The sequence below is a fragment of the Fundulus heteroclitus genome, chromosome 6, assembly GCF_011125445.2.
Source record: "Fundulus heteroclitus isolate FHET01 chromosome 6, MU-UCD_Fhet_4.1, whole genome shotgun sequence".
NCBI lineage: Eukaryota > Metazoa > Chordata > Actinopteri > Cyprinodontiformes > Fundulidae > Fundulus > Fundulus heteroclitus.
Window position 1 is genome coordinate 13,227,955 of NC_046366.1, and position 16,772 is coordinate 13,244,726.

General features: G+C 40.7%; 1 protein-coding gene across 1 annotated transcript; it reads right to left on the minus strand.

Annotated features, from left to right (window-relative positions):
• Window positions 1-743: 743 nt before the first annotated feature.
• Window positions 744-16,746, minus strand: fndc7a (fibronectin type III domain containing 7a). The gene is made up of 14 exons (XM_021322605.2): window positions 16,596-16,746; window positions 15,196-15,214; window positions 14,824-15,081; window positions 13,177-13,437; window positions 12,511-12,768; window positions 10,214-10,465; window positions 9,829-10,083; window positions 8,144-8,401; window positions 6,677-6,934; window positions 4,727-4,981; window positions 4,377-4,640; window positions 2,939-2,968; window positions 2,605-2,641; window positions 744-1,470 (listed from the first exon to the last, which is right to left on the minus strand). Exons 1-13 carry the CDS (start codon window positions 16,650-16,652, stop codon window positions 2,610-2,612), a joined length of 2,457 nt encoding a protein of 818 aa, XP_021178280.2. The 5' UTR covers window positions 16,653-16,746; the 3' UTR covers window positions 744-1,470; window positions 2,605-2,609.
• Between the last annotated feature and the right edge of the window lie 26 nt (window positions 16,747-16,772).

A 16,772-nucleotide genomic window follows, 5' to 3' on the forward strand; every position in this document is an offset into this window, starting at 1 on the left:
TCCCCTGATAAATGCTGTCCTTACCAGGCCCGTCAGTTTAAGACAAGTGTTAAACTCCAGACCATGAGGGCCAATGTCCTGCAACTTTTACGCACGTCTAGTTGGGAAACATCAGAAAGTTGCCCGATTCTCGATACTTGGAGGCACTCCAGCTCAAGTAAACGTTTTTCAAGTGAACCATTTCTTGGCTATGAGAAGGTGTGGATGATTACGTTCGGAAGGATAAACAAGCAGGGAAGTCCATCAGCAAGATGGACTTGAGGTGTGGAGGAGAAGAGGATGGGTGCAAAGTTATTGTATAAAAGGTATATAATTTGAGATGTAGGGAAGGGATTCAGTGTTGGTGAGGTGATAAACACAGAGGAGTGGCTGAAGTCTGCAGTAAAACACCAAAGACAAAGAATCCTTGACCTGCTGTGTTCCTCGGTCAGTGACAGGAAGCGTGTGTAAATCCCCAAAAAGTTGGAGTTTGTCCATCTTAATCAAGTGCTTTCGTATCGCGGTGCAGACTTGATGTAACTGTGCCACCACGTGGAGCAGTAGCATGCAGATAGCATAGAGGTCTATTATATAACTTTGGCAGCATCCCCCAGTTTCCTAACAGATTGGCTTAAGGGCCACCTAATTTGAGAAATGTTTATGGGTTTGTTCTGTTTCATTTGTTTGAACTGACTGGAGAAAGCAGCAATAAATACACACAAAATCCTCTAAACTTCCCAACAAAAGAGAATCGACGGCTTCAGTTTTGTGATGCAAAAACATGGAATTTATTGTTTTCATCTGTCAAACAATCACAAACAAAATCAGTGAAAGCAAAGGTGACACTGAGTCTGTCTCCGGCAATTTGATCAGATGTATCATCCACATGACTCCGAGCGGACGGGATCGATGCCATCCGTCCCAGTTTCGCGGTCCGGGTCTCCATCTGGGGACACGTCGTACTGCAGCCACGTGGAGGCCTTCTACTTGGAGAGGTCCTAGCTCATCATTTTGTACTTGTTTTGTCTTTTAGTCATTACACACAATACATTCAATCAATCTGCTGCAATAATGATCTAAAAAGTGGCTTAACGCTTCTGTTAGTGTTTAGGAGAGTCCTGTTTTTTCTGATTATGGGATTTTAAAAAATATACTAGATATCATTACAATCATACAAAATTATAGCTCCAATTTCGTCAAGGTGAAACAAACATGTCTTTCTCTTAAATCAGCAACATACAATAAAAAATGGATTAGATATCCTACAAAATAATCCCATCATTGTTTTTTTTTGCCCCTAAAGCTCCCGGACATTGTGTGTTGTATGGCTTTCATCATATTGTACTTTCAATTCATTATTCTTATAAGTGGCTTGTTGTCTTCTTGCAACAGTTTCTCTGAGATTTTAAACGAGCTCTAATGTTCTTTTCAGTCTCTGCTAGTGTAAACAAAACATTTTGTCCTTTTTGTGATGGTGGTAGACGAGCTTCCCTGTAGGCGAGAGATAGAAAAACATTGCAGATGATGTGAAGAAAACGTTGTTTTTTTTTATTGATAATTATTAGCATTTTTTAACTGAGGTTCACATTCAGTTGTGACGGAGTGTTAACTTAATTTGGGGCTTTTACTGACTAATTTGAGCTTTTTTCCCCCCAGGGTGAAATGAGTATTGGAAAAACGTCAAGCATTTTTAAAACAATGAACTGGGTTCACAAGTTTCACTCTATTAAGCTTTTTTTAAAATTAAACTATACAGAGTCAAAAAGCTCAGCATGTATACTTCTCCACTAATAAGTGGCTAAATGTCCCTTAGCAAAATCCAACACAGCCTTTTTGTTGGCATCATCCAATTTGTGGGATCTCTGCTTTAATATTTGTTCAGTGTTCTCAGATATGTTAAAGTTCATTGAAAGGTTTCTCGGTATTTATTTACCCAGCTCTTTTGTGTGTAAGCCATGGGTATCCAACTGAATTTGACAATTTGGGTCTTTTTAAAGTCCGGGGTAAATGAACGGCATGTGAAAAAGTAGAACTCACTCACAGTTGCACATGTATATTTGAATTTCTTTGTCAACCAACAAGTCCCTAAACTGCTTATTATTCAAAGTAGTTCAAACAAATATTTAAGAGTCACAAATTAAATTGACATTTCTGGCCAGGGTGAGTGTATGTAAACCTTCGACTGCAAGGGAAAAAAGCTGCTTTGTCATCAGACAGGGGGAATTGTGCGTATTTGGCAAAACTGTAAACACTTAAAATTATATTTTACGCACCCAGGGGCTTCAAACTTTTCGGCACAAATACAAAAACATATGGATATCCTGTTCCTACATGCTCAGTGATTATTAAAGGGTATCAGGAACAGGCATAACAGGTCCCAGAGGTGAAAACCAGGCCGATGTCGCTCCTCAGCTCCTCACTATTGTTCCTTTGAGACATGGACACCTGTTTTGTTCTTGTGAACCCAGTTTATTGCTTATTATGATGCTTCGGTTGGATATGAAGTATCTCATGCATTCATGTATTTCTTTTGCAGGTCCTCAGTCTCAGGCTGCTGTAATCTGTGGGGTTTTTCCACTGAGATGGTGTGGTAAGCTGCATGGAGTCAAGCAACAATAAACTCACCAAAGTTAATTTACACTTCGTCTTCTTCGGGAGATCACTGGAGGAACAGAGAGACGACGGTTCAGCAGAGCTTTAGTTTTCCAGCAGCTCAGATTATTAGGATATCAGTATTTCATGCAGAGGGTTTGTGTTTGCAGGTTAGCTACAGCTACGTCTGAGCTTGGGAGGAATGCAGAAATTAAAATCTATGACAACAAATCTTTTACATGAGATGTGTGCTTGTGTTTAATTCAGATTTTAATGTGTATGTTGGTCAGAACTCATCGTGTTTACTTCCCAATGAAAGAAACCTTGAAAATTTGGTTTCAGATCCACCAGACAAATCGATACTCACCCATACCGGCGTTACTTCCTGGACAGGGAACTGAGAAAACAGGAAAAAAGGAAAAGTTTGTGGTCAGCATCTTGAATTATCCAAACAAACCAAAATATTTGACACATAGTCCCTATGATACGTTTACATACGCTCATCATGGGAATGGATGTCGTGTGTTTCTGGGGGGTTTAAGTGTTTATCTGAAGCATTCTTTTTCTGGCTGGATTGATCAAATAACCTTCAGGTTTGATAAAACATCATCCAGTGCACACGTTTGAATTAATGTTGGATTTCATGAATTCATGCAGGGTCAAAAAAAAAAAGTAAAAGTATCCTTTAACAAGTTGGAGATGAACCACAGAGTTTTTGTAAATGCTAAATGGACTGAATTTATTAAGCATTTATTCTATACTGACCAATCAAAAAGCTTTCAATTAGAGCCACATCCACCCTATTGCTCCCACAAACACATTCATGCAGTGATATGCAGATAAGCAGGCAACTTGGGGGTTAAATGCCTTGCCCAGTTGCACATGGACACATCACAGGAGGATGCTGGAATTGAACCCACGACCTTTGGATTGCAAGAAAACTACTCCTCTTCATGATCCATTGTCAACCAACACCCCTCCTCCACCCGGTGCCTTCAACAACTTTCTGGTTGGATATTTGATCCCTTTTATAATCAGAAATTACTATAATTAATTAATTTGGTTGATATCCCGGCACTGACCAAGCCTTTAAGCAAAGTACACTAATTTTTGGCAAAACTAATCAACCAATAATTTCCAAATCTCAGCAAACTGACCCAAACCGTCACCTTCAGATAAAAAAAAAGCATGTTCACTTGTGAAAGCAAAATCTGTCAAGCTCTATTTGGCATTAAGACATCAATTCTTATTGCCACATTGCTAGACAGGACACTGGAAAAAAGAAAAAAAAAAAAAAGCATGTTCAATAAACTAGGAAACAATTGGGTTGTCCAACAGACAACGATGAATGATCTTCTGGATGGGCCCTGACCCGCTCACAAATTACTGAAAATATCTGAGCTAGGATTAAAGGCTGGTTCTGTGTCAGGCTTTTAATCTGTGTCTAACAATAGCAGTGAGAAGAACGATGGACTATCCAACCAGAATTACACCAAGATCTTCATGACGGCTGCAAAACGTGTCTGGCGTTTCTGAAGCATACTTACAGGCATCTAACCAGATATTACAGGGGCTATACGTACATTTGAGCCCGTTTACATAACCCTGACCCTGTGTGGAATAGAGTAACTCCCTAATAAATTCAAACTTGTCCATTCAGCTCTTCTTTTTTCGGAATTCACAGAAGTTGTTTTTAGTATATTCGTCCATTTTAAAATGAATACAGCATTCATGGCCATGCGGAGCGTATGCAGACCGATCACAGGCGCCGTAACTCCTCCAACCCGAGCGCGCAGGTGACCCACCTGAGTACGTCCTGGGCAGGCAGAAGGTCACTTTGTCCCCGTACTTTCCCACCGGTGCTACGACTACCGTGTAGACGTCCCCGCAGGTTTCCTCCTGGATGTCGCAGTACATGCCGCCTGGAGCTGCGAGGCAGGTGTAGTTGGCCCCCGTGCCATACAGCTCCACCGTGTGGTTATACGCCTGAGGGCTTGAAGAGCGCCAGTACACCCTGAGCGAGTTGTTGGTGCGGCGATAGAGCTTGACCCCTGTTGGACAGCATGCGCCTAACAAAGAGAGGTAAACGAGTGTCTTCCCATTGATTAATGACATGAACATTTTCCTCTATCTATCTATGTGTGTTTGTGCTCACTGGAGGAGAAGCCTCGGTATTGGCACTGGGACTTGTGTCCCGTGCTGCTGATGGCATCCAGGGTGACGCTGTAGTTGGTGCCACAGGTGATGCACCCCATCAGGCAGTGGGGGTCCAGGGTGTGACACCGGGCTTCCCCGCGTGGGGACATCAGGGTGGCCACGTAGGAGCGGGCCCCGGTGCCCGGCGACCATGTGACATTGGTCATAGCCTGGGTGACCTGGGTCACGTCCACAGTCGAGGGGCAGCAGGGACCTCAGGCAGGAGAACAGAAATCAAGTGTTGGATGCTGCAATGTTGCTCTCTCCTTCTGGACTTGGAAATCGTGAGTTTTTATTTCATTTTCTGGAGTCCAAATGTGTCAGAAGCAGACCCCCTACTTCCCCTAACTTCTTTTAGGGGAAGTAGGGAAGTTAAATGACACTTTTAAAACCAAACTATCACTGTGCACTTTATCCTGGAACTACTTTTGTATCCTGCAAAGTTACTTTATATCATGCAAAGTTACTTTATTTATCCTGCAAAGTTACTTCATTTATCCTGCAAAGTTATTTTATTATCCTGCAAAGTTACTTCATTTATCCTGTAAAGTTATTTTATTATCCTGCAAAGTTACTTCATTTATCCTGTAAAGTTATTTTATTATCCTGCAAAGTTACTTCATTTATCCTGTAAAGTTATTTTATTATCCTGCAAAGTTACTTCATTTATGCTGTAAAGTTATTTTATTATCCTGCAAAGTTACTTAATTTATCCTGCAAAGTTACTTTATATCATGCAAAGTTACTTCATTTATCCTGTAAAGTTATTTTATTATCCTGCAAAGTTACTTCATTTATCCTGCAAAGTTATTTTATTATCCTGCAAAGTTACTTGATTTATCCTGTAAAGTTATTTTATTATCCTGCAAAGTTACTTGATTTATCCTGTAAAGTTATTTTATTATCCTGCAAAGTTACTTCATTTATCCTGTAAAGTTATTTTATTATCCTGCAAAGTTACTTCATTTATCCTGTAAAGTTATTTTATTATCCTGCAAAGTTACTTCATTTATCCTGCAAAGTCATTTTATTATCCTGCAAAGTTACTTCATTTATCCTGTAAAGTTATTTTATTATCCTGCAAAGTTACTTCATTTATCCTGTAAAGTTATTTTATTATCCTGCAAAGTTACTTCATTTATCCTGTAAAGTTATTTTATTATCCTGCAAAGTTACTTCATTTATCCTGCAAAGTCATTTTATTATCCTGCAAAGTTACTTCATTTATCCTGCAAAGTTATTTTATTATCCTGCAAAGTTACTTGATTTATCCTGTAAAGTTATTTTATCATCCTGCAAAGTTACTTGATTTATCCTGTAAAGTTATTTTATTATCCTGCAAAGTTACTTCATTTATCCTGTAAAGTTATTTTATTATCCTGCAAAGTTACTTCATTTATCCTGTAAAGTTATTTTATTATCCTGCAAAGTTACTTCATTTATCCTGCAAAGTCATTTTATTATCCTGCAAAGTTACTTCATTTATCCTGTAAAGTTATTTTATTATCCTGCAAAGTTACTTCATTTATCCTGCAAAGTTACTTTATATCATGCAAAGTTACTTCATTTATCCTGTAAAGTTATTTTATTATCCTGCAAAGTTACTTCATTTATCCTGCAAACTTACTTTATACCATGCAAAGTTACTTCATTTATCCTGCAAAGTTATTTTATTATCCTGCAAAGTTACTTCATTTATCCTGCAAAGTTACTTTATATCATGCAAAGTTACTTCATTTATCCTGCAAAGCTACTTTATTCTGAAATCCACTGCAATTCACTGAAATTCTCAAGCTGTATGCAAACGAAATTTCGTTCTGTATGCACATATAAAATTACAATAAAGTCTGTCTAAGTCTAAGTCTAAGTCAAACGCATCAAAACGTGGTGGCAAAAGACCCTGTTGTACCTGTTTCCAGAGTTTTACTGAATCCAGGCAGACTTTTCCCCACTGCCGCGGTGGCCACAGCTACGACCTCGTAGATGGAGCCGCAGGGCAGCGGCGCGAGCTCACAGGAGCTGTTTCTCGACTGGCACGTGTGTTTGTCGTAGCGTCCTGTGGCAGTGACGGTATAGTTTGTACTGGGAGAGTTTGGCGTCGTTATCAGGACTCGGTACGTGGAGTTGCTGGTCTGCGTCATATTCAGGATCTCTGGAGCACAGGGAGCTGCAGGAGGAAACAGGTTTCATAAATGCCCTTTGATTACTGTAAAGATTTGTCTGCATTAGACGTATTTTGCTTTGTTAAATGTCATGTTTACGACTCTTCCTTAAATAATTCACTGACATCTGTCCTGTGTGTGCATGCAGAGTATTTTTAGGGCCTTACGAAAGCATTCATACCCCTTGAACTCGCTCACTTTTTATCACCTCACAACCACAAAGTTTCATGTATTTATTTTTTGGAGGGTGGTGGGGGGGATGCATTTAATGTGACAGATCAACGCAAAGCTGACAATACTTTAAAATAAAGAGTCTGGATCGGACTTGTACTCAGCCACTTTGAGTAACTATTCTGCAGAACCACCTTTCGCTTGAAGAAAAGCATCCCCTCAGCATGATGCTGCTACCACCATGTTTAACCACGGGATTGGTGTCTTGAGAAGAATGTGCACACTGCAAAAATGAAACTAAAAATAAGTAAAATTTTCTTATAATGAGTATATCTGTCCTTGATTTGAGCGGGTAAATAAGATTATCTGCCAATGGAATAAGATGTTTGGACTTAAAATGGGAACAATTCAGCTCCATCATCTTATTTCAAGTGCAGGATGTCTAATTATCTTATTTTAGGGGTCAAAATACTCATTCTACTGGCAGATAATCTTATTTACCTGCTCAAATCTAGGACAAAAACACACATTTTAAGAACATTTTACTTATTTTTAGGTCCGTTTTTGCAGTGCATGTAGAATTTCCTCCACACATACAGTAGCATTTTGAATGTAGGGCAAAAAGTTTAATTTTGATCTCGACTGACTAGAGTTGCTTCTACCACATGTTTATTATGTCCTCCACGGGGCTTTAGCAGGATTTGTGACTAATGGCTGTTCTGTCAACAGATTATTTCCCCTTGGGTTTCTTAGTTTCTTCTCTGCCGATTGCTCTCCTTCCCCAGGTAGTCAGTCGGGTGCTTGGCCATTTCTTTCCTGATTCATCTCTCTGACCCGTCTGCCGCGTTATTCAGTGTCTTTGATGCTGTTTGTTCACTAACGTTCTTTAGCAAGCCTTACGTCTGTGTTTATACCGTTTGAGTTTGTAATGCGTCAGAATGTGAAACGTTTCTTGGGGTGTGGATGCCTCAGCAGTCCGCTCTGATATCCCGCTCCTCGTTTGACTCATTCTGCTGGTTTTCCGCTTGCGACCCTGTTTATACCTGTCTCGTGCTCTTGTGCCGTGCAGGTGCGGTTGCACCCTCGTAGCTCGCTGCAGGGGGTCACTGTCACAGAGTACGGGGTGTTGCACCTCAGGTCTGAGAGCGCGCACACGGGCGACGTGTCGTTGCAGTGCAGGACGCTGTTGGTCCGCGCCGCTGTGGTCTCGTACAGCGCCGCCCCTTTGACCGGCGACCACATGACCTCCAGCGTCTCGGTGGACACCAGCTTCACGGTTACATCCTGTGGACAACAAGGGACTGGGACGGACGAGACAGAGAGAAGAAGAAGTGCAAACTTAATAAATTAGATTTCTTTTTTTTTTTTTAAACTCACCCAGTCTACACTTTGTTTTAAAATCAATTGAGAATAGTGGAAGAACACAACTGTATCCACACAATTTAAATCATTCTCAGTGCATGCGACCTGTAACAAGACACAATTTATTCCTTATCTACTAGTTCAATATTTTTATATTTAGATTATTTTTTTTGCACACATGTCCACTTTCCTCTTTGTTAAACACACATCGCACAATATGCTGTCATGTTCAAGGAAGATGAGCTGAAAGAAATTCCTTAGAACCTCCTGGAAAAAAGCCAGAAAAACTGCTGCTAGAGGTCACTTTAAGGGGGTGATTGAATGTCTGTAGAAAAAAGTGTAACTTTTTCCACAATGTTTGTCATGGTTGATGCCTAGGACAAAGTTTTATTCAAGGTAAATTTGATTTTCCTGTACGTTTCCAACATCTTTCTCATTTGTACATTAAATAAACTGCTTTTGTTTACGTTGTTCTGTAAATTGACTGATGTTTTCTACTTTTTAACTTGAACGTTTATATTTTTATTTGATGCTAATGGCTATTTACACACATTCAGCATCTCAAGGACTGTTTTTCTGGTACTTTCAGGAAAATTGTAAAGGCTTTTATATCAAGGTTTATCTGAATATGCCTCATTATCTATCAGTAAGTCCACAGTATTTTCCAGCTCCTCATAAGTCTTTCTCTTCTACTGTTTTCATATTGTTTTTTGTTCATTTTTGAAGGGTCTTTTCTAGGAAAGTTCATTCTTCATTTTTCCCAAGGGTGTTTTTTAATTTGTGTCTGTGTGTTATATGCACATTCAGAGCCGGTGCCTCACCCAAATCTCATTATGGTTACATAATGACAATAAGAACGCTTGATTCTTGATAGGAAAGTTACATCACAAATATTTCTCTGTTTAGACAAGGAACCACGGGTATAATGGCTCTGCTCCATTTGCCCTCAACAGCTGTACCCACTGAGTCTGGGTCATTGTGAAAGAGATGACATTACTAAGCTGAAGACAATATGTGCCGCAGAGCGTCTCTTGTTATCGCATCTCAGAGTACGTAACCGTGGCATTGTTTGGTCCCATTTGAACAATGCCAGGGCTGAGGTTTCAGGGAAGTCAATTTCAAAGATTTTATAACCTGAGGACAAAACCCTTTGAGTCACAGATCATGATGTAGGTATAAAAACGAAATCGGAGCAGGATGGTGTAAAAATAGAAGTTTCGGGCATGTAGGTACTGGTCAATCTGCGTGAGTGTAAGTAATAGCAGATTAAAAACATAATGTACAACAATAAAAAAAGTTTATCAGATGCATCTTTTTGTCAAAACGTTTCTTGGACGGAGCCTATCAGAGTACAAGACGCTCTCACTGGTTGTGTAGTTGCGGACGTGCGCGAAGAGGCTGGTGCCGGCCTGGTTGTAGGGGAACACGCTGGTGAGGAACGTGTAGCCGCACGGGCAGAAGAACGAGCAGCTGGTCTTTGTCGTGTTGCACGTCTTCTCCGTCCCATCGTCCCTCTTTATGAAAGCCACGTAGTGCTCCACCAAGGGCACGTCCTCCCACACCACCGAGCAGTTCCCCGGGGTGGGCTCCTCCACCCAGATGTTCTCCGGGGGACATGGGTCTGCCAAGGGACACAGAACAATTTCAAAATTCAACATGAAGGATTGCTTATGGTAGGCTCTTCTAGTTGGCCTTTTCAGTCCTTTTAACAAAGATGGGTTCATGATTGTGCTTGTGTGTGACGAACGCACATGTAATGTAGTTAGCTGGTTGTGAGGGGCTGCTGGGTCCAGCGTCGTTGTAGGCTACGACGTAGACAGAGTCGTTCTGACCGCACTCCTGAGGCACGATGTAGCAGTAGGTATTATCCGTGCTACAGTTCTGGCCATTGGAGGTCAAGGCCAAGTAGCTGGTAGCCCCCGGCACTATCATCCAGTACACGGCGATTCCAAGAGCTCGGCCCTGAGTCACCTGGACGTCGGTCACGTCTGGGCTGTGAGGACCTGGTGAAGAAACCAAAACGTTCTCAGAGACTTTTTCATCCCGGCTGTAGAGTTTAGGTTCAGTCAATGCGTTGAAAAGGTTCACACTCCAAAGGTTTTCACATGTTGTTCAAGTTACATTCACACAAATCGGCGTATTTTTCCGGGAGGGATTTGATGTAATAGACAAAGACAAACTAGTCCATAGTTGTGAAATGTACTCAGCTCTCCCTGAGTCAGTACTTTGAACGGGTCCATTTTGCTCCAGCTTTCGTCAGGTCTAGAGACTAAAAGTTTTTGCCATTGTTTGCAAATCAGCTAAAGCTCGGTCAGATTGGATGGATCATCTGTGAGCAGCAACTTTGTCAGTGACATTTATGTCTAGTCTTTGCCTGGGCCACTCTAGTAATATGAATATGTTTTCATGTAAAGCATTTCATAGTAGCCCTGGCAGTATGTTTAGAGTCATTGTCCTGCTCGAAGGTGATCCTTAACCTCAGAGTCGGGTAACACCTACTAGGTGCTTTTCTTTCGGGTTTGCCCTGTATTTACCTTCATCCCATCAAATCTGTCCAATCTCTTTGTAACTCCAGAGGAATAGCCACACCCCACACCTAGCATAATGCTACCACTGCGATGTTTCAACGTGTTTATGGATGTGTTCAACAACAGTTTTCATGTAGACCAAAACCTTTACCCAGTGGTAGGCCATCAGGGCCATCAGGGCCTTGTCTGCTAGCCCTGGAATATTAAAAATAAAGAGTGTAAAATATTAATTAACAATTTATTTTGTCTGTAATTTATTTTTGTACTCTACAATTGAGTTACCTATATTGACATTGTTGAGGCTTGACTGTAATTTCCTAATTAGAAAATGCCTTTAACACCCAGAAGTATCAGCGATCACAGCTCTGAGACGAATAAAAACCTACGCAAGGAACATAACTGGATAAGTAAGACTCTTCTTCAACTGTAGAGGAACTACTCAGCCAGCGGAAGCAGCAAGGACACCTGCACAATGCCGTTATTGAGCGCTTCAACAAAATGGACAGATGCGTGGATTTTATTTGCAAGTAATTATTGAGTGTTACTTTTCTATTCCACTCTCATACAGGCTATACGGTGCACTTTTTCTTCTTTTAATTGTTCACATGAGCTCTTTGAGCAGTATTGATTCACGCTGAGATTAACTGGGGCGCATGGAAACGTTTTGCTACACTGCGTTGGTGGCAGTTCAAATATGTGAGCAGTCGCTCGTCTAGTTTCATAAATTGTGCATCGATAAATTCATTGATCTTTGCAGCTCCTCCGAAGCTACGATGGTCTCTTGGCTGTCAGTTTAGGTGGAACGGCATGTTTTTCTAGGCTTGCACTGCAAAAACGGATCTAAAAATAAGAAAAATGTTCTTAAAATTTGTTTTTGTCCTAGATTTGAGCAGGTAAATAAGATTATCTGCCAATGGAATGAGTATTTTCACCCCTAAAATAAGATAATTAGATATACTGCACTTGAAATAAGATGATGGAGATGAATTGTTCTTATTTCAAGTGTAAAAATCTTATTCCACTGGCAGATCATCTTATTTACCTGCTCAAATCAAGGACAGATATACTTATTTCAAGTATATTACTTATTTTTAGTTCCGTTTTTGCAGTGTGCAGTTGTATCATTCTCTTTCATCTTTGAGATGATGGATTTAACAATCCTCATCAGTAAGATGTTCCAACTGAGAAGTTGTTTTGTAACCTACCCCTGCCTAAACTGTTCCACAACTTTATCCGTAACTTGTCCACTGTGTGCCTTTATTTTCATGATGCTTGTTGGTTACTACTGTTCTCTAAGCTAACTAAGGCCGCGGGATTTTATTCAGGAGTGTCAGTAAAGGGGGCTGAATGCAAATGCATGCCAATTTCTTCTCAAGTTTTCAAAAGTGAATCATTTTGAAAAACATATCAAACACGTCTTTTTTTTCCTTTCACTTCACAACTGTGCACAACTTTGTTTTGGTCCGTCACATAAAATGTCAACAAAATACGACGAGGCTTCTGGGGAGAACGCTGCTTACGCGTGATCTGGCAGACGGGGAGGGGGTCAACAGTCCGACCCTCAGCGTCCCACGCCATTCCCTTCACACAGTAGGAAGTTCCCGGCTGAAGGTTGTCGAACGTCACCGCGGTGTCGGTGGTGTTGAGTTCACGGACGGTGCTGCCGCCTTCCAGGGTAAGAATCAGCGTGTAGAGGATGGCGTGCTCCACCGGGGGCCAGGTCACGAGGATGGAGTCGTTGCTGGAGGAGGACGTGTTCAATTTGGGGGCCATCACAACTACAAAGAGGACAAGGGGGAGCAAAAAAGAAGAACAGCAGGAAACAAATAAATGAAAGCAAAAATTACCTTACTTTGTTTGCCTTTTTTTGTTGTACCGTGTAAAGGATTTATTTGTGATCATATTACGTCCATTTTCAATTCATAAAGGAAGGCAACCTAGTTCCCATGGTTTTCTTTTTCAAGAAATGAAAATGGTGCGGTACAAAAGAATGGATAAAATTTCCACCATCTTGCTTTGGCTACAAAAAGTAGAACATCGGTGACAATGGGCAGGGAACTGATAAGTCCTTATTGTCATGAGAATGATAGGACAAGTTATTGTTTGGGTGGAATAACAGAAGGTCTACATTTCATACTGTACGCGAATTATACTCATAACAGACTCTAGAGGTATTTTCACTCTACCTGTCTTGGCCTCCACGGGGTATGATGGCTGGCTCCTTCCTCCTGAGTTGACAGACATGACGCTGAGAATGTAGTCGGTGTAGGGCTGGAGGCCCACCACGGTGCCAGGGGAGTCTGCCACGGGGGTCTCAAAGAAGAAATCGCCTGTCTCTGACTCGGCCCTCAGGATGTAGCTGGTTGCCCCGGCAACATCTGCAAACTCAACAGTGATGCTGTCGCTGTTTTTGGAGTAGGCCTCGTCAATGCTTGGCACATCAGGAGCTGAAGATTAGATGACAAGAGGGAAACACAAGCTCGTTAAATCCCCATCAAACACATAATTATGAGAATGCATTTATGTATGGTATAAGACTGTTGCAGCAGCTTTGCAGCAACAGTTTCTGAGTGGTGAGTAAGTAGCCCACTCCTGGAGGGCTGCCCTAGAGTCAGTTACATTTTTGCAGTGTTAAACTCTCCTTTTATATTTTCTCAACCACATAAAAACATCTGTTTATGACTGTTATGCTTTTATAAAGTGTTGGTTTGTGTAAGATACTTTTCGGAGCCTTTTTTTTTTTTTTTTTTTTAGATCAGAAGAATCTGAGAAATAAATAAGACGCTAGCGTCCCTATAGAATTTTCAATGCAAATTAGCATAATGCTAACCGTTAGTTGTCTGTGTCTTTTCAGCTGTAGTTATGCACATTTTACGGCATGTATTAATGCCAATGTAAAGTTGTGTAATGTGACTTATTCCAATAATAATTTAAAATTCAATGTAATATGTAATATAAAAGCAATGTGCTAAATTTTATATGTGACAGTTTGTGGGTTTTGAGGGGCAGTGCCCAGCAATTGTGACGTAATAATCGGGAGGTTTTTGAAACAGTTTATTTTCAACAAAATAAAACTGTTTCTAAAAACAGTAGAGACCAAAATGGAAGTTTTAAAAAAAAAATGTGAAGAAAGAGAATTTTTCATAAAAGGTCACCTTTAAGTATACTTAAAATGTACTTGGGCAAATGTTATAAGACTGTATGAATAAAAAACCCCAAATGATAGCTTTCCTAGATGTGATAAAGAATTCACTGTTTCCTTAAAGGATATAGGGAAGCACTTTGAAAAAACACTTTGACTAAAAGACATGTAGATACATGATTTGTTTTTCAAAGACAAAAAGAAATACACTTTGATTATGTTTAATTATAAAGGTCTGACACTCATATATAAGAAGTAGATACATGACCCTAAATCAGACATTTAAAAGGGTTAACCTAAAAATGTACAAACTCTGCTGCTTCAAACACATGGGATCGGTCACCCAGGTGCACTGCAAAAACAGATCTAAAAATAAGTAAAATGTACTTATTTTTGACCCCTAATGTAAGATAATTAGACATTCTGCACTTGAAATAAGATGATGGGGATGAGTTTGTTTTAAGGTCAAAAATCTTGTTCCATTGGCAAATCATCTTATTTACCTGCTCAAATCAAGGACATATACACACATTTTAAGAACATTTTACTTATTTTAAGTTTTGTTTTTGCAGTGTGTCCTTCCTCCGTCACCAAAAGACGGGTCACACAGAAGGCAGCAGCTTTGGCGAATTTAACCCTAAATCCTCGCCGCTTTCCCGTCTCACTGTGTTTATCATCTGCTGCCACTGACCCGTCGTCTCCTCCGTCTCGGCGCTGCTCAGGACATTGAGCGCATTGTCCATGGCTTCCAGCTGCATGGTGTACACTGTGTTGGGTGAGAGCGAGTTCACGGAGCCCATCACCGCGTTGCTGCTGAACTGGGCGAAGACCGGCTGCTCGGGCGAGTTCTTGGGGGTGGCCGTGATCTTGTAGAAGCTGGCACCGGCGTGGCCGCTCCACTGCACCGTCATGCTCTTCGATGTCACCGTGAACACCGACAGAGTGATGTCTGAGAAGGAGAGCGGGAGAAAGGAGAGAAGGCCACTGAAAAACGTGCAGATCTGAGTTTGCGAAACGTCCTGCGTATTCGTTCCTCTGCTGGAATGATCTGGAGGTGACTTACCGTTTTGAGCCGTGCATACCTGCATAAGGAAAAAAAATAAAAAAACGGTTTCAATGAGTGAGACAGAGATATACAGGACTGTCTCATAAAATTAGAATAGTGTGATAAAGTTCTTTATTTTCTGTAATGCAATTAAAAAACATGAATTCTCATACATTCTGGATTCATTACAAATCAACTGAAATATCGCGAGCCTTTTATTGTTTTAATATCGCTGATTATGGCGTACAGCTGAAGAAAACTCAAAAATCCTACCTCAAAATATTAGAATATTTCCTCAGACCAAGTAAAAAAAAAAAAATTCTAACAGCAAAACAAAATCAAACATTTGAAAATGTCCATTAATGCACTCAGTACTTGGTTGGGAATCCTTTTGCACAGATTACTGCATCAGTGCGGCGTGGCATGGAGGCAATCAGCCTGTGGCATTGCTGAGGTGTTATGGATGCCCAGGATGCTTCAATAGCGGCCTTTAGCTCATTTGCATTGTTGGGTCTGGTGTCTTTCAGCTTCTTCTTCACAATACCCCACAAATTCTCTATGGGGTTCAGGTCAGGGGAATTGGCAGGCCAATCAAGGACAGTAATGCCATGGTCAGTACACCAGTTACTGTGAGAATCTGATGTCGTCTCTTAACCACTACCATACTTGTGATTTAGTTTACTGAACCAAGCTGAGTGTTTTTCAAGGCTCAGGAAACCCTGCAGTGTTTCGAGTTAATTACACGATTCAAATGATTAGTTGAATAGCCTACTAGTATACTTTTTCACGATATTCTAATATTTTGAGATAGGATATTTAGGATTCTTCAGCTGTACGCCATAATCAGCGATATTAAAACAATAAAAGGCTTGTGATATTTCAGTTGATTTGTAATGAATCCAGAATGTATGATATTTCATGTTTTTTAATTGCATTACAGAAAATAAAGAACTTTATCACAATATTCTAATTTTCTGAGACAGTCCTGTATCTCGATGATTAATGGCAGGGCATAATCGGAGGTGCAGCACGCTGTTGGTATTTCACATTGTGTCCTGGGGCCAGTCATGCCCTGGATCATATTCTGGGAGCATGAGAGGCAGCAGGCTGCACATTACCTTCACTCAACACAGATTTCAGGCCTTCTCAGCGCAGGTATTTCTTTCAGGCTGGAATGAATTTGCCTATTGAGCTAAGGGTGGGCCTGCTGCATACGCTTGTTGAAAGCAGGGACACTCAAAGGAACCTGTGTTCCCATATTACAGACGTTCACCCCCTTACCAGTTTATAATCTACATATCCTTACCTATATACAAAAAGACAAACAACAGTTACGAAGATAATGGAGTGTATACTCTTTGTTCTAGGGTGGCTTAAATTCCTGTGATGGTTCCCGGAATGTAAAAGTCAGCACTTACCCGAGTTAAGGTATAAAAAAGCAAAAGTTTGATCCCGTGTAAGTGCATCGTTCCCATGCCGCCGGTGTTTTCCTGCCTGAAGCAGAGACGTACGTGATGCTGTTTCTCAGAGTGACTTCAGGGCAGGGGACTCTGGGGTCTAAATTCAGCTTTTTTTTTTTTTTTTCCTTTTTCCTT

Excerpts from the sequence above, each read along its gene's own strand:
- fndc7a (XM_021322605.2), bottom strand. The coding sequence starts at position 16,652 with ATGGGAACGATGCACTTACACGGGATCAAACTTTTGCTTTTTTATACC. Across the intron at positions 12,769-13,176 it reads CCCCGTGGAGGCCAAGACAG|TTGTGATGGCCCCCAAATTG; the intron begins GTAGAGTGAAAA and ends TCCTCTTTGTAG. Across the intron at positions 4,982-6,676 it reads CAGTAAAACTCTGGAAACAG|GTCCCTGCTGCCCCTCGACT; the intron begins GTACAACAGGGT and ends CTCCTGCCTGAG.